The sequence below is a fragment of the Nymphaea colorata genome, chromosome 10, assembly GCF_008831285.2.
Source record: "Nymphaea colorata isolate Beijing-Zhang1983 chromosome 10, ASM883128v2, whole genome shotgun sequence".
NCBI classification, from domain to species: Eukaryota; Viridiplantae; Streptophyta; class Magnoliopsida; order Nymphaeales; family Nymphaeaceae; genus Nymphaea; species Nymphaea colorata.
Genome location: NC_045147.1, coordinates 19,693,836 through 19,719,309, shown reverse-complemented (window position 1 = coordinate 19,719,309; position 25,474 = coordinate 19,693,836). Strand labels below are relative to the sequence as shown.

The window sequence follows — 25,474 nt, the reverse complement described above, 5'->3', positions numbered from 1 at the left end:
TGATCAAAAGTAAGAAGGTACAAAATTTTTCTTGGATCAGCCTCTTTCTTGTCTTCTTTCTCTCTTTTCTGCGAACAGAACTGTGCAGAAGCACGTGCCATCATGACCAATTTTCTAGAAACCTCTTTTGGACAAATGCTCGGTCATTTCTACCAACCTAACGATTAGATCTACCACCACCACCAACAATAGGATAATGAATTCACCTCCCCGTAATCATTTTCACCAACAGGCTGTACGAGTGCAGCCCATCTTGCGAGCATTATAGATCCTTCTGTAATTGCTTTCACATAACTCGAATTGAAGAAAAGAAACAAAACAGCTCATGTTTTTTCCTTAAAAGTATAAATTTTCATGAGCGAAAAAGGGCTTCGTCGACACCAATTTAATAAAATTGTGCTTAAGAACTGAACTCCGCGAGATCTGCTACGGAAGTTCAGTGACTGAAACCGAAAGCAACTGTGGCAGATAAGTTTGAGGGCAGAAAAAGCAATGTTGTAAGTTATCAGAATATACAATTGCTGTAGGACCACCATGATTATTGACTCTCTAGCAATAATTTATGCAAATTATGTCTTTCATAAGCCCCCAAAGAAAGGTGGCTGTGCTTGAAATGGACCACATAATCTTTTTGTTGTTACATGTATAACATATATATTATGTAGAGAGAGTGGATGTCAGTGGTGGGACCTAAAGTCATGATCGTTTCCCCTCTCATACCTAATAAGAAGGAGATGTGTTAACCTGTGGGATCTACTAGTTTGAAGTCTTGCAGATGGATAGATATGTTGGTGCCTTTAGAGACGAAGACAAATATATGGCAAAGCCTCTAAGCTCTCTTTCTTTAAAGAAAAAGATCCAAATGGAAAAGTCGTCTAATATTTAAGGCGCCCTCATGTGCACCTAAAGGGAAGTGAATACTTTTATTGGGTTTTCGAACTTTATATTATAAAAACAGGAGACAGTTTCTCGGTCCTTTTTCTCGCATAGGGACAAGCAAGCAAGCATGTTCTCAGCAATTGAAGTTTGGTGAGTTATCAACTGTCTCTGATCAACATCACATATTTTAGCCATTTCATTAGGTTAGAACGACGCCTTCAATCTGCATAACGGTTAGTCTAGAATCAATGAAAGCTGGATTAGGCTTCGTGTGTCAGTAATTGGGGCCTCAAACTCAAATTGCATATGTTTTTCTTTCGTAAGACATTCAACTCATTTTCACCGGCGGTTGGTTCATAATCTAATTATATATATTGACAATGAATGGGTAGTTTGAGTTCATCCTCATCTCATCAATACTTAAATAAATGAACCCCTGTGAGGCAGCCCAACTCCAGCTAGCCTTTGAAAATTGAAATGCCTCAATTATAACATCCATATATTTAATGAGAGGTTTGAAAACGATGGCATTCTCTTATTTTTTTTAGATAAAAACCTGCAATCGTCTTTTTAAAAAAAAAAATTCCGTCCAAGGGAAACAAACAGCTAGCCTTATGGAAAAGCACCAATTTAAAATTGAAACAACACACGATGACGGCAGAAGCCCTAAATTTTAAGAGTGGATTCTTGTGCATTTCTTGCTTCTGCAGACTTGCCAAAGAAGAAAGCTGGAAGAAGGCGAAGGAAAATAGATAAGGATTGCCAGATTGACTGTGTCAACAAAATAAGACACCGTCTTTCACTAAGCTGCAAAGTGAAAGGGTGGCTTTAAGAAAAAGACAGTAAATCTGAAGCACCTATCGCTCACCATCATAAATCACACCAACAATCTAGAGAGAGAAAGAGAGAGGAAGGGAGGTGGGGAGAGAGAGAAAAGCCAAAAGCAAACACCCGCTTTTCCAGTTCCTCCAGAAGAGAGAGTGCCCACGCAAATACAGATAGAGAGAGAGGCGAAAGAAACAATTCCCACATCCCCATTCCCCTGTTTCTATATTTTTCCTCTTTCTATAAACCATTGCCCAGCTAAAAAAGAGGAGGCAACAAGCCAACCCCTCTCCCTCCAAACCCTTCTCCGCCTTTCCTGTTCTGCCAGTCGGTTCTTCTCATCCTTTGTGAGGAGGGGGAGAGAGAGAGGAAGAGAGAGAGAGTCTTGCTTGAAGCGTCATAGCGATTTCTCTTTCTTCGTCTACCCACCCTTTCAGCTTCTTTTGGTTTATCTGAGACTTCATCAGATCCCTCAATGTGGTCGCCGTGGGGAAAATCCGGTCGACGGAGATTACAGCCAAACACATCCTTCTGTTTCTCCTCCTTCAAAGACGTCCAGGTCCTCTGCGAAGGCGAGGCCCCCCGCAAGGGCTCCCTCCTCCGCCGCATCGACTCCTCCCCACTTCGAATCTCTGCCTCTCTGCTCCGCTGCGACTCCCTCCCGGCCTCTGGTGTCCTAAAATCTGAAGACGATGCAAGCGAACACGGCGAAGCCATCGGTTTGGAGAGATGGGGTCTCCACCCGGACGCTCCAAAGGGGTCGGAGAAGAAGATCGTCCTCTACTTCACGAGCCTGAGGGTCGTGAGGAAGACCTTCGAGGATTGCCGGGCCGTCCGATTCATTCTGAAGGGCTTCCGAGTCCCGATCGATGAGCGAGACCTCTCGATGGACGCCGGGTTCCTGAGGGAGCTGGAGACGATACTGGGGAGGCGGCTCAGCCTTCCGAGGGTGTTCATCGGCGGGAGGTACATGGGAGGCGCGGAGGAGATCCGGCAGCTGCACGAATCCGGCGAGCTCAAGCGGTACCTCGAGGGCCTGCCGGAGGCCACCGACCTCTGCGAGTGCTGCGGGGGGCTGAGGTTCGTCCTCTGCTACGAGTGCGACGGCAGCCACAAGTGCTACAGCGAGAAGGGAGGGTTCAGATCATGCTCCATCTGCAACGAGAACGGATTGATGAGGTGCCCCTCTTGTTGCTCCTAACTAATCTGTGTGGATCTTTCTTTTTGAGATGAAACAGGAAAGGAAGAATCACCACCGTTGTTTATGAACAGAAGAAATGATTGTTACACCCCGTCACAGATAGATTTTAATGAAAATTTTGCTCTTTTCTTAGCTTTTCTTTTTCTTTTTCCCCTTTGGTGCAAGAAATGGAATCGGAGAACAGGGTGCCCATTTCTCTTGTTATTGGTTTGTTTATTCCTTGCGTGGAATTTTCAGCTTCAAGCTAGGAGAAATACAAAAGAAAGACAAACTTCTCTTCATTATCTGCCCTATTTTTCTTTCTCTCCTATGTGGTGGTTGAAATAGTTTCTGCGCAACTTCCTTTCAGTTCGTGTGCGAGTTTGTTTAGATCTTGTAGTTGTCTTTACTTTTGGTTATCTTCTATAGTCGGGACAGAGATGGATGAGGAGAGAAAATCAGAAAATGATGGTTTTTCCTTACTGCGGCACTATTTGTGGCTTTATGTAAGGAAGGTAGGTAATTGCGATAACTCATGTCCTTATCAAGAAAAGGGACCGCCATTGCATCAACTAGTAACACTTGAATGCCTGCTTTGCTCCTGATTATTGGGGATGAAAGATAGACAAACGCATTATTGGTTCCTGTTTAGGTGACTGCACTGGAAAACGCATTCCATTTTACCATACTGTTGCTTCCCTCCAAGGAGTCGAATAGAAACAGAAAAAGAGAATTTCACCTCTTGATAGATCCGTGTGAAGGAAAGCCCCTGTCACCAGATTTTTACTGTTGATTCAATGGTGATTGGCAACCATAGTTTTGTCGTTCTCAACAGGACAAGTTTCAAAGGAAAATATAGAAACATACTAGAAAAGTAAGCAATATTAGCTTACATTAAATAAATTAATGTTGCATTAATAACATGATGTTAATGCCACAAAGATCATAATGGTTTCAAGATAGGTATTTTTTTTCCTCTCTCGATTTCCAAAGGATCTCATGACAAAATAGCCAAGTTTCCAAGAAATGCCAGTAGGCAGGTTTTGGAGATAGGCAGGAATACGGGAGAGGAATATCTTTGTAACGAGGGAATTGAATGAGGGCAACACAGATGCTACTGGTGAGAAGGACGAAGAACAGGACAATCCTTTTCTGATTCCCGCTTCAAATTTTGCTTCAACTATCTCGTGACTGCACATGGGCCATCTCCTAGATGATCTAGCTTTCCATGCACCCTCGAAGCAATCCAGTTTCCTTCAGCTCGATGAAATGCTTGGTTTTCGGTTTCCATGGAATTCTCTACCCAATTGCTTATTTTCCAATATTGAAGTCGTTCGAAGCAGTGCCTTCCTTCCTTGGCACTCAAAACATGCTCTCTGTAAACTCTGTTATTCACCGGAATAACTATTCTAAATTTCATGCAATGTTTATCTGCCCCTTCACCAAACATAGAGAAAACCGTTTTACTGTAGATCTGAAATCTTTTAATATTTTATCTCATTTTATATAATTACCCATGTTCCTGAGAATTTCTGACTGAATTCACGAGATGAATGACCCAACGAAGATGGCAGTCTCACATTATTTTTCTTCGCTGAGGTCGCCACAATAGTGGAGTTTGAAAAGGACATGGTTGATGCATGTCAGGGCAGAAGCCGTCCCGCTATGATCCACTTGGAACCTGTATACTGACGTCGTCCTGATTGGTTCTTGTGAAATTTTCATTTCTGCCGTTGGTTTTGGTCTATGCCATGTGAACACGCCCGTGAGATCGGATCTGATAATTTTGGCTGGAAAATGCTGTGTCACCTGTTGCCAGAACAATATTCCAGATAGAGTTGCTAATGGATCGAATCTGATACGGGTTCTTTGTCAATTTCTGGACTGGGTTCCACCTCAATTCAACTATTATGCTCTATGTCGTCACATGGGTGTTGGTGTGGGTGTGGTAACTAAAAAAACTTAGGTGCGGATGTGGTGATAATATATATATGGATATGCCATTTGTTATATGGTTATTTAAGTGTTTAGTAGTTTTATATATTTATATTTACATCCAAGATTTTTGTATTAGAGCTAGTTTAGTCAAATTTGCATTTAAAATTTGTCATTTTTGGTCCGATTCAACTGACTGCATCGGACATACTGTGTCGGAGAAGCACCAGCACCAGCACCAACATCAACAGCCGCCGCTTAGAGTTAACATAGATTATGCTTGACTAGCCTAGGTCTGAACGTGTTTTCTCAATTCACTGTGTAGTATTAGGAGTCAAAATTCGCAGGGAGGAAAGGCCTCCTTAACCTTTAATTGCCAAAAGGAATTAACATTAGGAGTCAAGTCAAGTTGAAAGACGATGTTCTCAAAGGAACATAGATATCGTTAAGCACAAACTATTTCTAGATCTCATTGATCGCCATGAGGGGCGTTTGACACACCCACTTGGAGGTGATGGGATTTTCTTGAACTCACCCGAAATCCTAAAAGAAATGCTAGAAGTAGTTGCTTAGGATTTTAGTGATTTCAAGTTCTTTATACATAAAAGCAGGTGGGGTGGTAGCATGTTCGTTTCCCATATTTTCTCTTTGCTGAATGCTCAGTTTTCAGATGATGCATTTAAAGAAATCGGTGATTTAGTCATTGTATAGAAATCGGTAGGTGGTTGAAAGGAGGCTGTGTGTCAGTTGGAATTTATCAGTCGTTTCTTCTAACTTTGAGCAGTTGGGCCACTAACTTGCACGAAATGTAATGTTAAATATATTTGCAAGTGGTCTGGACCCGCATATAAAATAAAGTTTCTCTACTTGGGAAAAAATTTAAAATTTTGTGTATAATAGCGAACTTCGTTCAGGTTTCCCTTTTTTTTATTTTTGTCTTTTTACTAATACCAGTTTTCTTACTTAATGTGCTTGTAACTAAGCGAAAACTAGTCACCTTACGAAAATTAAAATTGAAATCGGTGGTGAGGACAAGTTGCTAAAAAAGGATGTCCATTTTTCCTGTCAAGAATTACATGTTCATACGGTGTGTGTGTGTCTATATATATATATATATATATATATATATATATATATATATAGAGAGAGAGAGAGAGAGAGAGGGAGATTTGCATTTGTTTTTCTCTTTTGGATTCAAAGCACATGCATTGCTGCAGGCGATGCAGTGAAAATGACCCAACTTCAGGATCTGAGAAGATGAAAACGAGAGGTCATATGTGGAGTAACGCTGAGTAAAAAAAACTTATGGAAGAAAAAATAAAGAAGGTTATCCCAGTAAAGTGGAAGTTACGGATGAGAACGGAAATAATTATGGTAGCCGCCTATCGAATCTATGATTAACAGAAAGGTATGTGTCGTTCTTCAAGTATTGGTTGAGGGGTGGAATAGATCTGACCTGTCGTTCTCACACTCCGATCTTTAAAATAAATTCTCAGTCTACCTGAGATCGGATTCGCGTTTGATAAGTTGGACGATAAAAATTCCCAGATTCAGATCGGTTTCTTCTTATCGGATTTGGTTGGGATCTGGAACAAAATCTGCTCTGGATATAATTTTTACTCATAAAAATTCATGTTTTTTTTGCTTCTTATCAAATTCAATACTATCACATAATTTTCTAATTTAGATTTGGTTGCTGCTAATCAGACCCTTTTTCGATTTGGACATGGACCGATAATCTCAGAAACGACCCCTTATTTCTGAGATTTTCCTTTTAATGCATAAACCTCTCCAGAAACTGCCACAAGGTTGTCTCAGATTAACGTCCATCGTCTTGCAAAAACTCCGTTACTTTCTTGTGCTTGCACTTCCGTATTTTCTTTAGCAAGTGAAACATTTATTGGGAAGAAAAGAAGATAAAATTCCATTAGGCGCTCACATAAGGTTTGCTGGCAGATAGGTAGGCCCCTTTTTGCTAGTTTCCAGAAACCCGTGGTCCCATAATAAAAATTTCAAAAAGTTGTATCCAAGGGTACGATCTTCGAGTCGAAGGAAATTGAAAGTCATAACGAAAATACATTTCGTGAGATGCATTTTTATCTAAGGCTAGCTTGTCATATTGGCACTTTAATGGGTCTTTTTTCTTAAATCTACCAAGTTCTGAACATAAATTTCTACACATTCAAAATACTCGAACCTGCAACTGTACCCATTCTTATTTATTAATTTTATTACAAACGACTCAAGAAACTAAACTTCCACATGTATTTATATCCAACAACATATAACTATAAGCCAAGGGGCACAACTGTATGACATGCCAAAAAATAAAAGGCTTTATATAAATATAAAGGTGACCCATGTGCCTATCTTCAATTACGAATGTAATGTACAACATGTGCCTTTCTCTCACTTAAATTTATGGCTCCAACACTTTTTTTTCTTGGGAGTGACATTTTCACTTATTTAGGTGGTTGAAGTGTCAAGTTGCCGAGTTTTTTGAGTTTTTAGCTGCTAGAAAAAGCTGCCTTCTTGGAGGTCCAGACTTCCTACACTTAGCAAGGAGTGTGGAATTTGGAGTTTAGCCTTTTATTTTCAAGGAGGCTATGTGTTCAATTTCAAGTGAACAGAATGATTAATCACTTTCATTATCTTTAGGGTTCAGAATTGTGTTGGTACCAAGTGGTAAGATCTCGACATACTTCAAATTGTGATCAAATGCAAGTATTAACGTGCATATAGGGGTAGGGGCAGCTGATAAAAAGAATATTGTGTTCTTGGATCATATGTTCTTGCAACACATTCAAATCACACAATGTCCTTTGTAAGAGACATTGCATGATTATGCGTAGTGTTTAATTATATTGTTGAATTTAGAATAGTTAATAAGCGGCGCAAGAAAATACTGCCTTAATTTTCTGATTTGCAGATAATTTGACGAGAGGCCAGTATGCTCCACTAAACAGTTCTCCCAATCTCAACAGATTACTGACCCAAAGCATCAACCTCAATAGCCATGCAGACCTGCTGCGATTGAAAAAATTGCGAGCTCGAAAATTTTATAAAGCTATTAGGGATCAAGGTGGTGTAGAAGAAGAATGGAGAGCAGCAATTTGTTGCAACAAGGAACAATGTTATCACAAGGAATGGCGGGGATATAGTGAAGCTGAAATAAAGGGGAGAATAAATAGGAGATTACCAAGCTACAAATATGAAATTTCTTATTTGTTATTAATGCAATTTTCGAACCCAGGCCCGAGCCAGACCGGACTGAGTATTAGATACGTCGCCCAATGCCCAAATGAAAAAAAAAAATTACAATATAAAAATTGAATTTTTTTTTTTGGTTCTATGTATTTTTTGAATGTAAGTTCAGTTTGATCCTAACCAAATCCAACCTAATAAACCCAACTCTCATTTGGCCCGCCCCTAAAAAAAATTTTAGCTCCGCTTGTGTTGTGCTGACGACAGTAGCCCCAACACGGCTGCCCCCCTGCCGGATGCCGACCGACCTGTCTAATGCCCTCCACTTATACTTCCTCGGCCTGCTTGCCTGATGCTCTTCATGGTTGCCTCTCTGCCGGACGTCGCCCCTTGCAAGCTCGCACTTGCCTCCCTGCCGAACCCTACTGGACTCTGACTGCCCTCGCCGGGTCGTCGCTTGCAGTTGCCGCTTGGTCGGATGCCGTCGGCCATAGTCTTCCCTCGAGCAGCTGTTGAGTCCTGACACAAACTTACGGGCCAGGCTCATCTCATTCTCATCCCGGGCCGCTTAACTGAATTTTATAAATGGCCGGCCGGGTCTTGGACTGGATGATGTTGGCCTTTCGTTTTGAAAAAACCATGCATATTAAAAAATTATATTGATTATTTTAATACTTTCAACAAGTCCATACCACCACGAGAAGACAATAAAGTGTGGAATACCATTTAATTTGTTTAGAGGGGAAGGCCATTCAAACCACATAACCTTCACCAAGAGAGGCGTGCTTGCATATAAAAAAAAAAGCCATAGTAAACTTTGGAGCTTGCACGGCTGTTTGGGTTCTTTTTAATTTCTGGGTTTTTGTTTAAGGGTTAATAGTTTTTTTCAGGCTGTAGCTTTTCTTAATGTGTTCCTTTCCACTGAGATTCATAAAAACATACTTCGAGATCTTTACTTCGAGATGTTCTATATCCACTGAGGTTCATAAAAACATACTTCAAAATCTTTTATATCCATTAAGGTTCATAAAAACATAGTTCGAAATCTTTTATATCCACTGAGGTTCATAAAAGCATATTTCGAAATCTTTTATATCCACTGAGGTTCATAAAACATACTTGGAAAACTTTTATATTTTAAAAAAGTTGTGATAGTAACTATGAGTTGTGCTACACTCATTAGGACTAGACTTTCTTTTCTTTTCACTTTAAACAAATCACTTTTTATGGTCATATTCAAACTATATGTGGCTCCTGTTAAAAAAGAACATGAGATTAGTAGGTCTCTTTTTTAAAAAAAAATTAAAGTGATGGATGATCAGGGGTACAACCAACGTAGAGTGCGCATGGGCCCTGGCCTCACCTCATTTAAAAAAAAATACATGTTAAGTTTAGAAAATTATACTTGTTATTTGAAAAATAATATTTCGATTCTAGTCAAAATTTAAAAACTTTAATTCAACCTTTCTGATGAAAAATTTATGATTCTGCCCATGTTGATGACTGCCTTTTCTCAGCCCAAAAAACATTGGCACGTCAATTTGGCTATTGGGTAGTAAGCGATCATTCATTGGTTAGAGTTGCTTGCATGAGTGCCACCCTTGCTCATATTCAAGTCACCTCACCCGGTTTGAGATTTTTTTTCAAAAAAACAAAAAAAAAAATATTAATCACTCTATCCCTTCCTTTAGGCCCTGTTTGATGCACCGTCCTGTGCATCGGTTGAAAAGTGTACGATGAAGGGAAATTTAGACAGATTGGTGGTGAGTGCATCAAACGCTTAAAAGTTAACCCGCAAAAATTATACGGCAAAGGAAAAGTTAACGCGGAAAAAAGTCAAACCTGAGGAGGTCCGACTTTTTTCCGTGGATATTTTTGAGAGTCGTTAGGGCTCTGTCGTCCTCTTCCTCATCTCCCTGTTGAAGCCCTTTACTCCCCATGTGTCGAAGCCCTCTACTCCCTCTATGTCAAAGCCCTCTACTCTGCTCTCTCTCTCTCTCTCACACAGCCCTATCCGTTGTCGAAGCCCTCTACTCCCTCTTTGTTGAAGCCCTCTCCTCTGTGTCAAAGCCCTCTCCCTCTGTACAGTGATACAGATGTTATAATTTAAACTGCCTATAGCGCTTGGAACCAAAATATTTGCTGCACTCATGTAACTCGTGAACTCCTCTTGAATGCCGGTCTCTCGCTCTGAATTATGTCTACTTCTTCACTTCCTATGTGGCTACCAGATGTGAGGTAGCAGGAGTATGTTTTAGATTTTACATTTAAAATGGTTCTCTATTTTTATCTACCAAATTGACTGCTAATAAAGAGCAGAGGAAAATCTATACGGATGTTAAGCTTTATGTTTTTTTGGCTTGCAAAAAACAAACACAGTTTTCCTGCAATCAAACAAGGCCTCAAATCAAAAGAGAGTTAAATTTTATTCTATATTTTTTTTCAAAAAAATTTACCATGTTAAATTCTTCCTTGCAATCAAACGCAGCTTTATGGTAATTTTACTTTGCATTTAAAAGGCTTATAAACCACTTGGCACATTATTAGCTTAATATAAATCTATTTTGAAGTCATCCACATTTATAAGAGCAGAGTCTGCCTCTCATCACAAATAAATTAACCTGGCCACCTAGCGAATCACTCCGAAACTGTGAACCTCGTATCCAAACAGAATGAGTCTCAATCCAACTCATTGTGTTGGGAGTTGACTTCTTAAAATAACTATAGACCAGGATACGATACAGGTTACATGAGCCAAATTCTCAAAATTTTCGTCCCCATTTTAATCCATGCGGTCGACTGCTACAATTGCCACCACATATTTCCCTGTGAATTAAGTTCGTATTACGTCCTTCAAATTTTCACGTCTTCGATTTTCCTTTTTAACACTTCAAAATGGCTTATTTAAGAGGCTTTTATAAACGTTGTAAAATCACGGTCACGTGGCCTGGCAACACCAACCATTCAATCACTCTATCATTCCCTTTACATGTACTAATATCCTCTCTTTTTTTGCTCATGATGGATGGATCAAGTAAAAATGATGGTAGACTTAAGTTGTTTGTATATAATTGCTGTAGGGCTGTCTCATGTTGTGATGTAGAGACAAGTTGAAGGTGTTTTGGCTTTACCCTAACCACCACGCAACCCCTAGAAACGTAAGGAAGGGAGAAGCTTAAGCTTTGGTAGTGGGTAACCTCTCGCGCAAGCAAAAAAAAAAAAAAAAGATAGAGGTGGTGTTCCTTGGCGTATAAGGTTGCTAGGCTAAGAAAACTAGTAGCTATTAACCAGAAAGCATCAAAGGTCCTTTTCGGACTCAAAGCTTGTAATGTCGATCCAATACCCAGGCTTATGCTCTTGTTTTGGATTTTGGTGCTGCTCTTATAATCTTGTATCATTATCCCTACATTTTATTTTCGATATATATATAAAAAATAAAGTACATTATCTTGCCAATAGTAACTCGGTCATCGGTGGATTGACCCCCCTTCTAGAAAAGGATCCAGGTCCGAACTGCTAAATTTGGATAATACCCGACCCACATTGGGACCAGCTAGCCCATGATGTGGTGAGACCGAGACGGCATCTAATTCTGAGAGCAAGCGGGCGAATGGTGCTGAAAAGGCAAGGGGCAGTTTTTCTCCCTCATTTCATTTAAAAGAAAAAAAAAATTAGGGTTTTTTATGTGCGTTGGTGGGATGGAGAAGACGGCCTCCGTATCTCGGGCAGCTCGGGCAGCACTCTCCCCCCTGCCCGTGGAGCCATCCCGCCCCTCTCTTTGAGTGAGAGAGAGAGAGAGTGGTGTGAGTGCCGTCCCCCCTCCCGCTCCTTCCACCATTTCGAAAGCCCTATATAAAAGAATCCAACGGCTGAGATCCTTCCACCGCGTCGCCTCGACGAATCCCATCCCTCCATATCGCGCGACCCCTAAGCCTAGATCTTCCGCCTACGCTCTTCCCCAGTATAATACGAAACCCTTCTTTCACAAAACCCTCTCTGTCTCTCTCTCTCTCTCACTCTCACTCCTCTCTCTATAGATCGGGGTCGTCCCTCTATCTCTCTTCTTCTCGCGAGGGACAGTCGCTGCTGAAGGTAATCAGTTCTTTTGTTTCGACCAATACCAGTTTCTCTTTTCCATTTTGTTTTTGGATGCTCTCGTTTTCATTTTTCTGGGTGGCAGCCCTAGTGGAATTTCCGTAGTTGGAGCCATAGGATCGAGCTTGTTATTTTCTTCCTCTGTCCTGTTGCGTGGTTGTATTTGATGGTTGCGGTACTACCTATTTGTCTATTTTATTGAGATTCTTGCTCCGTCTCCTCTCGCGATGAGGGTTTTCTGAATCGATTAGCGGGGGGTTTCTATGAAACTCGGGGTTTTTGTTCTATGGCAGTTGTCGAATCGTTCTTTCTTGTGAAGAAGCTTGGTCTTGTCTTGTGGGGTTATGGGGAAATGGCGTCGGACTTTTGTTGTTCCTCATTTTTTTTTCTTCTGTCTATCGTGTTCCTGCAACTAAATTAAGGTCTTTTTAATACGTTTTTTTTTTGTGATGTTGGGATCATCCGTGTACGCGGGAAGTATCGTTGATTCATCTCCCTTCGCCATTATATTTTGCTGAAAGGGATTATGTTTTTTTCTCACCTTTTTTGTCTTTTTACACTAAGGTTTAGTTTGTATTAGAAATCCGTTTTCTTTTGTGGTGCCTTGCTTTGTTCTAAGTCTTCTGCGTGGCCTATGGGAATGTCATTGTTCTATTAGTATGGTGGGATTGGCCATTTTGTTTTCAGTTTGTGAATATTTTCTTTCCATTTTCTTGTTCGTTTTTATTGAATTAGTATTCTCGTAATGGTGGTCATGTGTCATTGGTTTTAAGAAAGGTCTGAAAGCGGGGTTTGATTTTTTTTTTCTGGTCTGTAAAGAATGGCGTTGGAGATCACTCAGGCTCTATTGAATGCACAATCCCCGGATGCAAACATCCGAAAGATTGCTGAAGACAATCTTAAGCAATTCCAAGAGCAAAACCTCCCAATTTTTCTTCTGTCGCTGTCTGTCGAACTCTCAAGTGACGAGAAGCCTGTGGAGAGCAGACGGTTAGCTGGTATTATCTTGAAGAACTCCTTGGACGCAAAGGAGGCTACTAGAAAGGAGGAGCTTCTGCAAAAATGGGTTGCTCTAGATCCATCTCTCAAGTTGCAGATCAAAGACCTGCTGTTAAGAACCCTTGCCTCATCCACACAGGAAGCAAGACATACTTCGTCTCAGGTCATCGCAAAGATTGCGGCCATTGAGATTCCTAGAAAAGAATGGCCTGAGCTTATTGGTCGTCTTCTTGCTAACATGACGTCTGCACCTCAGAATCAGCAAGAAAATATTGTGACTTGGCTAAAACAGGCAACTCTGGAGACCCTTGGCTATGTTTGTGAGGAAGTTTCTCCTCAAGACCTTGAACAGGATCAAGTGAATTCTGTTCTTACTGCTGTTGTTCAAGGAATGAGTCAAAATGAATCTAACAGCAGTGTCAGGCTTTCTGCAACCAGGGCGCTGTATAATGCACTTGATTTTGCCCAGACCAATTTTGAGAATGAGATGGAGAGGAGTTACATAATGAAAATGATATGTGAGGCTGCACTCTCAAAGGAGAATGATATAAGGCTAGCTGCGTTTGAGTGCTTGGTCTCTATCTCGTCTACCTACTATGAGGTGCTTGCTCCTTATATGCAGAGCCTTTTTGAGCTGACCTCCAATGCCATAAGAAGTGATGAAGAACCTGTTGCCCTTCAGGCAGTGGAGTTTTGGAGTTCCATTTGTGATGAAGAGATTGAAATTCAGGAAGAATGTGAAATGGGTGATGATGATTATTCCAGCGCTCCTCATTCTCACTTTATAAAGCAGGCATTGCCAGTGCTCGTTCCCTTGCTGCTTGAGACACTAACAAAACAGGAAGAAGATCAGGATCAGGATGAGGGTGCCTGGAATCTTGCAATGGCTGGGGGAACCTGCTTGGGTCTTGTGGCCAGAACTGTGGGTGATGATATTGTACCCCTTGTGATTCCATTTGTTGAACAGAACATTACAAAGCCTGATTGGCACTGTAGAGAGGCGGCTACATATGCTTTTGGTTCCATCCTTGAAGGGCCATCCCTTGAAAAGCTTGCACCACTTGTTCAGATGGGTTTGCCGTTCATGCTCACCGCTTTGATGCAGGATCAGAATAGCCATGTTAAGGATACCACAGCTTGGACCCTTAGTAGGATATTTGAACTACTACATGCCCCTGACCTGAAGTCATCAGTAATATCTCCCTCAAATCTGCAGCAGATTCTAGGAGTTTTGCTGAAGAGCTTGCAGGATGCACCCAATGTTGCTGAAAAGGTCTGTGGCGCACTTTACTTCCTTGCCCAGGGTTTTGAAGACTCAGCGGTTCCCATGACCCTGTCACCATATCTTCATGAAATGATCAGTGCTCTCCTTTCTGTAGCTGACAGGAAAGATGCTGCTGATTCTCGCCTCAGGTCGTCTGCTTATGAAACGTTGAATGAAATTATAAGATGTTCAAACCTTTCGGAAGATGCTAAAATGATTGAACAGTTGCTTCCTGTTATAATGGATAGATTAGAGCAGACAATGAAAATGCAGATCATCTCTTCAGACGACAGAGAAAAGCAAGGTGACCTGCAAGCGTCGCTTTGTGGTGTTATCCAGGTTATCATCCAGAAGTTAAGTGCATCTGATGCTACAAAAGCTGCTATTCTCCAGGCAGCAGACAGAATTATGAGTCTGTTCCTTGGGGTGTTTGGCTGCAGGAGTACCACTGTTCATGAAGAAGCAATGCTTGCTATTGGATCGTTGGCATATGCTACTGGTCCTGAGTTTGACAAATACATGCCAGAGTTTTACAAGTACCTGGAGATGGGTTTACAAAACTTTGAAGAATATCAAGTTTGTGCCATATCAGTTGGGGTTGTTGGGGATATTTGCCGTGCACTGGACGACAAGGTTATCAAGTACTGCGATGGCATCATGACCCACCTCCTCAAAGATCTTTCAAGCAGCATGTTGCATCGATCAGTAAAGCCTCCAATTTTTTCCTGCTTTGGGGATATTGCTCTGGCCATTGAACAGAATTTCGAGAAGTATCTTCCTTATGCCATGCCCATGTTGCAAGGTGCATCTGAAGTATGTGCTAGGCTGGGTGGCCAAGATGAGGAGATGATCGATTACGGGAATCAACTAAGACGAGGCATTTTTGAAGCATATTCAGGAATCTTGCAAGGTTTTAAGAATTCAAAAGCAGAACTGATGATGCCCTATGCAAGCCATCTCCTGCAGTTCATAGAGGCGGTTTTCCAAGACAAGGACAGGTATGCAGCTCTATGTGCTATTTCCTACTTGTATATGAGCGGAAATCTTATATACCCCCTTTTTCTTTTTTGTATTGGGGACGTTTTCTTGGTCCCACACATGAATTGGTCTACATTTAGCGCAAAATTTAGACATGCATAAACATGTAATGGGGTAATTGTGTATTTTTTAGTCTCCATTATTAGCAGCTAATTATACCCCTATTCTCTCTGTATAGGGATGAAAGTGTGACCAAAGCTGCTGTAGGTGTGTTGGGCGACCTAGCAGATACTCTTGGTGTGAGTACTTCAATGCTATTCAAGGGCTCGACCTTCTACATAGAATTCCTCGGTGAATGCTTGGAATCTGAAGATGCACAACTCAAGGAAACAGCATCTTGGGCACAAAATGCCATCAGCCGCGTTCTAGTTTCATGAGTTGAAACTTCGTGTGGTTCTGGTACTTGGTCAGTTTATTTTGTCTTTGCTGGTCTAGAAATTGTTAGAGATTAGTCTGGGAGCAGGTGCTTGGGCTCTTGTAACATATGCGTAACGTCGTCTTTCTGATTATTTGCTGAGGTGCCAATCGCCAATTTGCTGTGCTCTGCCATTTTGATGCACATTGCTCCATGAACTGTTGATGGGTCTGGTCTGTCTTTACGCATCCATTACGCATGAAATCGTCCAATGAAATTGTGTCCATTTCGAGATTGCTGTATCTCATGTCTGATCCTCTCATCCTCAGGTCTTTGTCAAAGTAAAAGGATTATTGATTTATGTGTCACTTATTCTTGCTTATTCTAAATTCTTGGGTTTATTATGTACTTTTCTAGGGCGGATCAAACTTTAAAAGGTTTGTGTATCCTCGCAGTTAGACCAAATCATCTGAACAAAGGTTACTTTGAATCTGTTTTCTTCGAACATTACATCGCAGTGACTTTTGCACAGCGCTATCATCCATGAGATGACAATCTCAGCCACTGGTCGAGGCAGTAGAACCATGGTTCTGATTGCTCTTGTACATGCAACTGTGCCCTGAGTCAGTTGATGCCAAAAGATGCATGATTATGGAGTTTGCCCGTTAATAGCACGATGAAGTGTTGGAGATATCACATTCGATGCTGCCATTTAACAATGTCGAATGCCACGAGGGCCGTGAGTTCCTTAAAGCGCCACCATCGGAAGACGGGCACGGCTTGTCGGGGCCATACTTCTGAGTTCCTATGAGGATACAAACTGCAGGTGTAGGTCGATGTATCGGTCTTGCTCTTCTATAAACAGTTAAATCATTGTTTCCGAACTAATAATTAGGAAAGAGGATTCTTTTCATGTCTTTTGATTGGATGTTTAGAGGATTAAAGCAACACTCGTTAAACCGGTTTCAGGTTGCGGTTGAAGCCTTGAAAAGGGAAGAATTGTATCATCCCATAAACTGTCAATGTAATAATTTTTGTTTATTGATGAGGTTCCAATTCATTAAGGAATCAAGGGAACGCATATAGTCAGCTTCAATTCATTATTAAAAAAAATAACTGGTTTTATGCTTAAATCCCTTACTGTTTGCATATGACGAATCTTCAAAGCCCGCTTTTTTTATTACAGTTCTTAGATATTCCGCGCATATGTTGGATGTGCATTCAGAGCCATGTTAATGTAGAAAATGAGACGTTAAAAAAGGTAAGTTGAAAGTGTGTTTTGCAAGGATGTCTATCCGATTATGTGCAAGTAATCATTTATGTGGGTTTTGATCTCATGATTAAAATCAACTTAACTCGAATCACTGAATATGATTTCATATAACATTCTAGAAACCGATGGTTATGCTTCGTTTTCCCTTTTCTTTGATATTGGTATTCTTTGTTTCTCTTTTCTCTCATTCCTTTAGTGATTATTATTTGCACCTCTGTTCCTTTAACCAACTTAAAAGATATGGAAAGCCATCAAGGGTTAAATGCTTTTACAAGTATGCATGACTCGATCAAGTTCACATCGTATGGCATATTACATAATTTAGTTTATGGAGGAAGCTCTAATTCATAATCGCGTAAACTCTCTCTCTCTCTCTCTCTCTCTATATATATATATATATATATATATATATATATATGGACATTTTGTTTTTCATTAATAGTAGGGATGCCATGTTTAATCCTAAAACAGGGAACATCCTCCACATACACCGTGAAATTTTTGGATGTTGCTTTGTGGATTGTCTGCGTCTTTGTCGGTATCCTTAGCGCTCAGTCATAGCCTCAGCCACTTTCAGATATAAATTGCTCAACTTACTCGGATGCAAATTTTTCTTGGTATCTTAGTAAAATAGATACAAGATGAAGTTATGATTTCTGTTTCTGCAACAATTACGTGGCTCCCTGCTTCACTTGTTCTGTTATGCTTAGGAGATTCATGCAAGTTCAGTTCTCTCACCCTCGAAATCAAGTCGACCTCTCACCTCCTCCAGTACTGTTCTTAAAACTGCAGGTCTTGTTGATAAATAAATGAAACCTGAACCACAAATCAAGAAAGTGAGGAACCTTTCGTAATTTAGGTTTACAATTCTATTATGAACCAGTTCATCTATTTCTTGGTTCCGAATGGTTTCCGCCGTTTGACTCGATCACCAGAGGATGGGAAAAGGTCCTCGAATTCAGCATTGTGCCTATTGTAAGCATATCGCAATGAACAGCAATTCACCTCCTTTGTGTGGCTGATCGCCAATGTACGTTTACAGATGATCATTTCCTGTCAACATTTATACAAGTTGAAACAAAGAGAAAAAGGTCTCTCAGTTCTTCTTCTCCGTTTCTGATCATTTCTTAGATTCCAGTAACAATATTATTATCGCAAGAGCCAGAGTCCAACTATAGAGCCCGCGCGTACCACTAGTTACTGTCCACAACCTTCATCAAGTTCTTCAAAGTTCAAAGAGAGAAAAACACTGAAGAGTAAAGCAATGGCCAAGAGCGCTCGCCCATTCAGTGTGTTTCTCCTCGTCCTCCTCCTGGTCGCTGCAGAAGCGACGGCGGCCAGCCAAAACGGAAAAATCAGCTACCCGGCAATAGGGAGAGACGACGAACCGTGCGCGGAAGGGAAGTGTCCGACAGATCCTCCGGCCAAACCTTATCGCCGGGGTTGTGACATGGAGACTCGCTGCGCTCGTGGAAACAAATAGTAGACCACCTGATAGATCCACCTGCATGTGTGCGTGTTTATGCGCACATCTGCGTGTCTTTCTTTGCGTATTCTTTTCAATAGACCAATTGCAATGATGCTTCGTAATCATCGAATGATTGTTCCAGTTTAGTCATGGACACTATTACTCGTATGTACTTTTCTTTCCCATAAACAGTGCTACTTTTTTCATACCAAAAAATGTAAACCCGAAATGTTTTTTATTTTATAAACTTTTTATGTTTTTTTCTTATTCCTTTTTGTCCCATAATGACCTTCAGTTTTTCCCAACAGAAATATTTAACCTGTACATCCGAAACAGTAATTGAGATGAGATTTAATAGTTCAATCGATATGCTGTAAAGTTACATAAGCACGAGTATGTGTTCGGGCACAGGGAAGCGCGTATTAGTATGGTGAATTTTAGAAAATTTGGGTAGGTGTGTACAGAAAAAAGAGTATGTATAAACTTAAGTTTACTTGATTAAAGTATTGTAACCTCATTCTGGTAGTTGGACCAGGAGGTTCGATTTCAGCTTCTCGTGGGCTTACAGTTTTCCAGGAACTGGTTCCATACACACCAATGCGGTATACTGCAAAACAGGAGGTTGTTGAAGCCTTCAATAAGATAACTAGTTTCCAAATTAATGAGAAGGCATCAAAATGATCCGACACTTCTTTCGTTCATCATTCTATTGGTCAAGCAGGAAGAACGTTTTTCTGATCCTACCCATATAATTTCATCCCTCGGCATACTTAGAAGCGGCCACAATTCTTTTGATAGAACATGGAACATACAAAGCTGAAGGGCTCATAGTGCATTGAGGAGCTACCTGAAGATGAGTCCAGCGTATCTGCGTTCTTCACATTTACCGCAGCCTTCACATTAGGTAAAAAGGGAATCGAGGATCACCTTTTGAGCGCACTCTACCAGCAATGCAATGAAAGACCGTTGCCCAATGATCAAAAGGAAAATTGACTGTTATCCCATTTCCTCTGCTACACCTAACAGCCTCTCGATTGGATCATTTGTGTTCCCACCTTCCAACCTTACCATCCATTTGAAACTTTTGAACTTATTATGCATCACCCATCAGTCCTCGAGAGAATATTTAGCAAATATGTCTTAGATCTCTCACTGCCCTCGTGTTCTTAATATTTTGTCAAACCACCGCGCCTTTGCTCCGTAAGTTAAGTTCTAGCCTCAAGCTCCCACAAACCCTAGATCTCACTCCCTTAGGTTGGCATATGAGGCACCACTCCAGGAAATGGAAACACCTAGCCTTGGATTTTTGACGCACAATGCTTTAGGTGTAGTTGATCCATTCATACGAAGAACGTATGAAATAAGTTGTCGAATGCGGTAACATGAAAAAGCAGTCATCGCTAAATATGAATAGTCATTAAGTAAATGTTATTTAGATTAACTACACTATAACCAGGATTACATCGATCTAGGCCAAGCAACCTAAGTACTTAACGAGCCGGGCCCTGCTCAAGTTTTCTAGGATGGTTCGAGCCAGAATCGAGCGAATGTTTGTCCTTTACAAATAAAAATTCAGTCGCTTGATGTTTAGCCGGGCGCTGCTCAATTTTTCTAGTGATACCATGCGCGACTGGCGCCAAAATTTTCCTGAGTCTAGCCCTTTTGAAGCAACAAACAGTTATTTAGAGACCGGTCCAATAACTAATGGTATCGATAAAAACAATAGTTAAACAACATCAATATGAGCTATGCAGCATCTATGATCTAACTCGGTGTTCATCGAGTCAGCGATGGGACTAAGAATTTCATGCCGTTTTAGCCGTGTCGTTTAACTCAGTTAGTTGGCGGTAAGCACGTTTAGGCGATCTTGAGAAGTAATAAACACTGGGCTTGCCTTCCGGTCTCGTCTCCTCTTTCTCTGGTATTCATTTCTCCCTCATGGGCTTCCCCAAAGAAGAAGCACCCACCTCCAAAAACCAACCCTCCTTCCCTTCCCAGATCGAAGAAGAAGGAGAAGTAGAAGACAATGGCGACGAGGACGAAGAGGAGGAAGACAACGAAGGCGAGGAAGAAGAAGAAGAAGAAGCCGATCCAGGTTCAGGAATGGAGAGATATAGGGCCAAATTGGAGAGGATGTTCAGGAGGTTGTCGGCCGAGAAGGTTAGCATACGTGTCCATGATATCCTGATCAAGGGGAACTCCAAGACCAAGGAGTCTGTAATCGCAGCGGAGCTGGAGCGGCTGAGGAAGGCCAGCACCATGCAGGAACTGCTTCGGGCGGCAACAATCGCTAATGCGAGGCTGCACAGCTTGGAGATATTCGATTCAGTGTCGATCACCCTCGACGACGGACCGCCCGGGCTTCCCGGCACTGCCAACGTCGTCGTCCAGGTTCAGGAAGCCAAGAACCCGCTTGGGGGAGACCTGGGTATCTTCTCGAAGCCGGAGGTAGGACCCGATTTTTCATTAGTGGATAGTGATTTTTTTCGCGGTGTTTTGCTCTTTCTTGGTGCGAATTGTTGGTGGGTAAAGCCTTGAAGGTGGCTGACGTTGTTAGTTTGTGTTATTGAAGAGTATTCATGTGTGAAATCAATACAATTTTTAATGTTCGAACTAGAACTTTGGAAGAATGTTATGTGCTTTAATCTTGTCGCCCTTTTGCTAAGGCAAGAATCGTTGGTCGGTTTCCTAGTGAGGATGGGCCATGGGACCGTGTATGTCTATGCATCTACTTGTTAAAGACTGATGAAAATTCTTCTTGCATATGACTTTCTCTGTAATTCATGGGCTTTTTCGCCCATTAGTAGGTTTTCGTCGTAGAGGAGAAGACAACGTTCTATAGTCCGAAGATCATGACTGTTAATCACTTTCAGTTGCTTCAGTTGTTAATCGGACCTGAATAAGTTGCGGCCTGAATTTGGCTGCTTGTATATTCTTATTGACTTTACACGCCTTGCTTTGCTTTCGAGTAAATTATAATGAGTTCCTTCTATAATTCGTGAAGTTAACATCAGAGCAAACATGACGTGCTCACTGCATACATATTATGTCGTTTTAAGTATGTTGGATTCCTAAACTATGTAACATGGTCTGCATCTATTTGACTTCATTTCAAACAGTTTTTTACTGCGATATGTAATGCATTTGCAGGCTCGATCTTGGTCTGTTGAAGGTTGCTTGAAGTTGAAAAACTTACTTGGATATGGAGATATCTGGGATGGCTCTGGTTCCTATGGATGGGATCAAACTGCAGAACTTAGTGCTGGATTATCATTGCCAAGATTTGGGAGATTATCCACCCCCCTAAGAGCCAGATTTTCCTTGCTTTCACAGGATTGGTTGAAATTCTCATCTTACAAAGAGCAACTTTTGGGTTTTTCTCTTGGATTGATTTCAACCAGACATCATGATTTATCATATAACCTTACATGGCGCGTACTGGCAGATCCATCTCATGCATCTTCAAAATCAATAAGGAGACAACTAGGTCATAGTTTGCTCTCTTCAGTGAAGTATGTCTACAAAATTGACAAGCGGGACTCACAACTGAGGCCAAAACGTGGCTACGCTTTCATGTCAGCTTCTCATATTGGTGGCCTTGACCCAGATAGTAGGTCCCTGCGGTTTGTGAGACAGGTCCAATATATTGTCTTATTTATCGTTTACATGAAAATTGCAATATTTAATGTGTCTTAGTGTCTTTCTTTATTCATTTTTCTGGAATTGTATTTGAACTTCTAGCTGCACCTGCATATTTACATTCCTTGTACCTCCATTGCTGCTATTAACTTTTCAACTACAGTACTTTCATGTTTATCATTTAGGTTAAATAATTGTATCAGACAAAGAAGTGCAAACCATAAATGTGTAGCTGCATGTGCTGACCAATTATTTGATACAATATTACATTTTGGTAACTGTAACTGATGAACAATGTTCGGATGGAAGCTGTGAAAATTCATAGTTGTTTTTTCCACAGCATCGATTAATACTCACCTCCTTTTCTGAGGCATACAACGTATAAATCTGTGAATCCATTGAAGCTGCTGCTATAGCATTGAATCTTGGTTTCCACAAATTTTACTTTTGTGGTGTTTGCACTTGTTGAGAATGATACTACCTCATGCATGCGCATGGGAGGGCTTCATTCAGTCTCATGTCAAACCAATTTGTCCTTTGCCTGTTCTACAAAGCAGTCTTCCAAGCCAGAGGCGCTCTGTCTCTGTCATATGGACTTTGGTCAATCTCAGTAAACTTTTCTTCAAACACTCAATAAGACATGTTTGGTGACAATCCTAGAGTTTTTGCCCAGTCTTACTATCACACTAGAAAGTCCCTATAGGTTATATTTGAGGCCCAAAGCATGCTGACTAGATCAAACCCATCCAAAATCACTATAAATTTTGCCAATTGGATTCTTGCTTTTTAGGTTAATGAACTGCTCGTAGGCACTGAACATGGTTTTGATGTAGAAGAGCCAAGTACCAGAAAGCTGATGACTGATCTGTCAGCTTCAGAATAAAGAATGCTATGGTTCCCCAGCATACGCTGCATACCAAACTTTTGCTTTTGCCTCACGTATCATTTTAGTTCATTTTCCATGCATTGCTGAACTCTAGTGCCCCTCTCAAAAATGTGCACATGGTAGTTGATTTTGAATTTAGTTGAGGAAGTCAAAATGAATTTGGTTTATTAGATCTTTAACTAGGCAACAAGGATAGGTTATTCTTTATTCTCCAAAATGTTGATGCATCGTGATGTCTCATGAAGTAGTCAACTGAATTTGCTTTGTTAAATTTTAACTATGAAACATGGTTGAATTATTTTTATTCTCCAAAATACTGATCCAACATGATGTCCCAAAATACTGATTTTGAATCATTCCTTGTACTCTTAAAAATATAGGAAACATCCCTCAAAGCAGTCAGTAAATTCATTAGCACGATACTAAATGCTTCAATATATTATATTGCACTGCATTGGAGGTCTGCATTTTGAAGAAACATCAACCATCGGAGAAATGGCATGAATATTTCAAGCTGCAGCATGTTGCAAGTTTGATGCCTGAAATGTGCCTGGGAAGTTGGAGATCGGTGTTCTCAGGTTGCTGAGTGGGATCTTGTAAGGGGTCTGCACGTTGGTGCATGACTCCCATCTTGACTTTCTCTATTTTTTCTTACACAGCTTGTATAGTCTATACTCTATACCTAGCTTGTACATTGTTTTTCCTAATAAAATGGGTACGGGGCCTTGGCCCCCAGCAGTAGTTCATCGAGAAAAAGGGATGTGCCTCCTTTTCCTGTAAAGCTGAACTAAGGACACGCAGAGGGAGTAACTGCATAATTTTAGACAGTAAAGAACATATCCAAGTCAACACGATATTCTTCAGTGCAAGATGCACCGTCTGAATAAGTGGTTGTTTGTTATTGCAAAATGAGAAAAAGGATAAAAAGGACTGCGGGTACACAGGAGTGGGGGTTAACTCAATCTTTGACTGAGTGTTTGTTTTTCCTTTTTTTGGATTCCACTGGGGTGCCCCTAGTTTTGGTTGTCAGTTGTCACAGAAGAAATCTGTGTGTTAGTAGTTTAAGATGCAGATGCATACTTCTTCATGCAACTCATACAAATATGTATCATCCACCTTCAAGATTTTGTTTGCTTACTGTGATTTCTTTAAGTAAAAGTAGATTATTTTTTATAATTGGTTATCAGTTGTAGAAGGTTAATGGTGTGCATCCTACATGTTATCCATATGGTTTTGTTTGTTCTTTTTCTTCCTTTTTCTAATATACATAACAAGTTAACTTTTATATATATTGTTTATTCATTGTTGGTGAAAGAAGTAAAGAAGTACTGAAGTCTTTCTTTGTCCTGTCATTACTTCCTTTCATGAACAGGAGTTTGATCTTCGTTATGCTTTTCCTTTGGGATTCTTTAATGCGGCTGTCAATCTAGGAATTTCTGGTGGTGTTGTCTTGCCATGGGGAAAAGGATTTGCAAATTTACCTTCTCCTTTGCCACAAAGATTTTTCATTGGTGGGCATTCTTCTCCTGTATGTACACTTAACGGACCAACTTCATTGTTGGGGTTTAAGAGTCGGGGTTTAGGCCCAACTGATGTGAGAAGGGTATCCATTGATCCATCCAACAAGGAAGAGTCTGATGCCTGCCCTGGTAGGGATGTCCTGGGAGGAGACCTGGCAGTCACTGCATTTGCTGATTTATCTTTTGATTTACCTCTTAAGCTGTTAAGAAATTCAGGAATTCATGGCCACCTCTTTGCCTCTGCTGGGAACCTAGCCAAGTTAACTGAGAATGAGTTTCGGAATTTTTCACTTAGGAAATTTGGTGAGTCATTCCGAAGCTCAGTTGGGGGTGGCATCATTGTTCCAACCAAGTTGTTTCGTGTGGAGGTTTGTTACTTCACTTTGATTTCATTTTCATCTCGTGCAACCTAGTTTCCCTCAGCTTTCTTTAGCCATAACCTTTGTTCCTGCGTTTGGAGTTTAACAGTATTGTTTTCGTGAATCTTTCAGATAAACTACTGTTACATATTAAGGCAGTTGGAATATGACAGTGGGAAGACAGGCATACAGTTCAATTTTTCTGCTTCAGCCTAGCTTGGTTGGCGTTAATAACAGGTCCACAGCACAATGTGGATAAAATTTTTCTGCTTAATGAGCTACGAACTCGTATGCCCTTTCAAATGTTTTTCGCAATTTCATTGCAATTTTTGCCTGTGGCCTCGCTTCTTTTTCCTGTTGCCGTAGACTGCTGTGTTGTGGTAATCTCTCACTTTTGAGGTTATTATCAAGCAATAACCCGTTACATTTGAAAAACGCAACATAAAAGAAAGTGAATCATTTATGTTGTATCGTGTGGGATATCATATAATGACATTGCCTGTTGACTGTGGATATCCCAACTGCTAACAATTGATCGTTTTCTACTAGAATCCT

At 40.8% G+C, this 25,474-nt stretch overlaps 3 protein-coding genes across 3 annotated transcripts; all 3 read left to right on the top strand.

The window, feature by feature from the left end:
- The first annotated feature begins 1,793 nt into the window (after nt 1–1,793).
- LOC116261896 (uncharacterized protein At5g39865-like) lies at nt 1,794–3,186 on the top strand. Its single transcript, XM_031640826.2, has one exon. It carries the CDS (start codon nt 2,180–2,182, stop codon nt 2,903–2,905), a length of 726 nt encoding a protein of 241 aa, XP_031496686.1. The 5' UTR covers nt 1,794–2,179; the 3' UTR covers nt 2,906–3,186.
- An 8,785-nt stretch (nt 3,187–11,971) lies between these two features.
- On the top strand, nt 11,972–16,142 carry LOC116261755 (importin subunit beta-1-like). The gene is made up of 3 exons (XM_031640602.1): nt 11,972–12,115; nt 12,938–15,379; nt 15,598–16,142. Exons 2-3 carry the CDS (start codon nt 12,939–12,941, stop codon nt 15,794–15,796), a joined length of 2,640 nt encoding a protein of 879 aa, XP_031496462.1. The 5' UTR covers nt 11,972–12,115; nt 12,938; the 3' UTR covers nt 15,797–16,142.
- A 4,263-nt stretch (nt 16,143–20,405) lies between these two features.
- Nucleotides 20,406–25,399, top strand: LOC116261756 (uncharacterized). The gene is made up of 4 exons (XM_031640603.2): nt 20,406–20,963; nt 21,666–22,151; nt 24,413–24,928; nt 25,052–25,399. The coding sequence occupies exons 1-4, from the start codon at nt 20,454–20,456 to the stop codon at nt 25,133–25,135; spliced, it is 1,596 nt and encodes a 531-aa protein (XP_031496463.1). The 5' UTR covers nt 20,406–20,453; the 3' UTR covers nt 25,136–25,399.
- The last annotated feature ends 75 nt before the right edge of the window (nt 25,400–25,474 follow it).

Bases quoted from the DNA above. Each gene is read 5' to 3' on its own strand.
- LOC116261756 (XM_031640603.2), top strand. From the start codon at position 20,454: ATGGGCTTCCCCAAAGAAGAAGCACCCACCTCCAAAAACCAACCCTCC. The intron at 20,964-21,665 runs GTAGGACCCGAT...ATGCATTTGCAG, and splicing joins GTATCTTCTCGAAGCCGGAG to GCTCGATCTTGGTCTGTTGA. The intron at 24,929-25,051 runs GTTTGTTACTTC...TGAATCTTTCAG, and splicing joins CCAAGTTGTTTCGTGTGGAG to ATAAACTACTGTTACATATT.
- LOC116261896 (XM_031640826.2), top strand. From the start codon at position 2,180: ATGTGGTCGCCGTGGGGAAAATCCGGTCGACGGAGATTACAGCCAAAC.
- LOC116261755 (XM_031640602.1), top strand. From the start codon at position 12,939: ATGGCGTTGGAGATCACTCAGGCTCTATTGAATGCACAATCCCCGGAT. The intron at 15,380-15,597 runs GTATGCAGCTCT...CTCTCTGTATAG, and splicing joins GTTTTCCAAGACAAGGACAG to GGATGAAAGTGTGACCAAAG.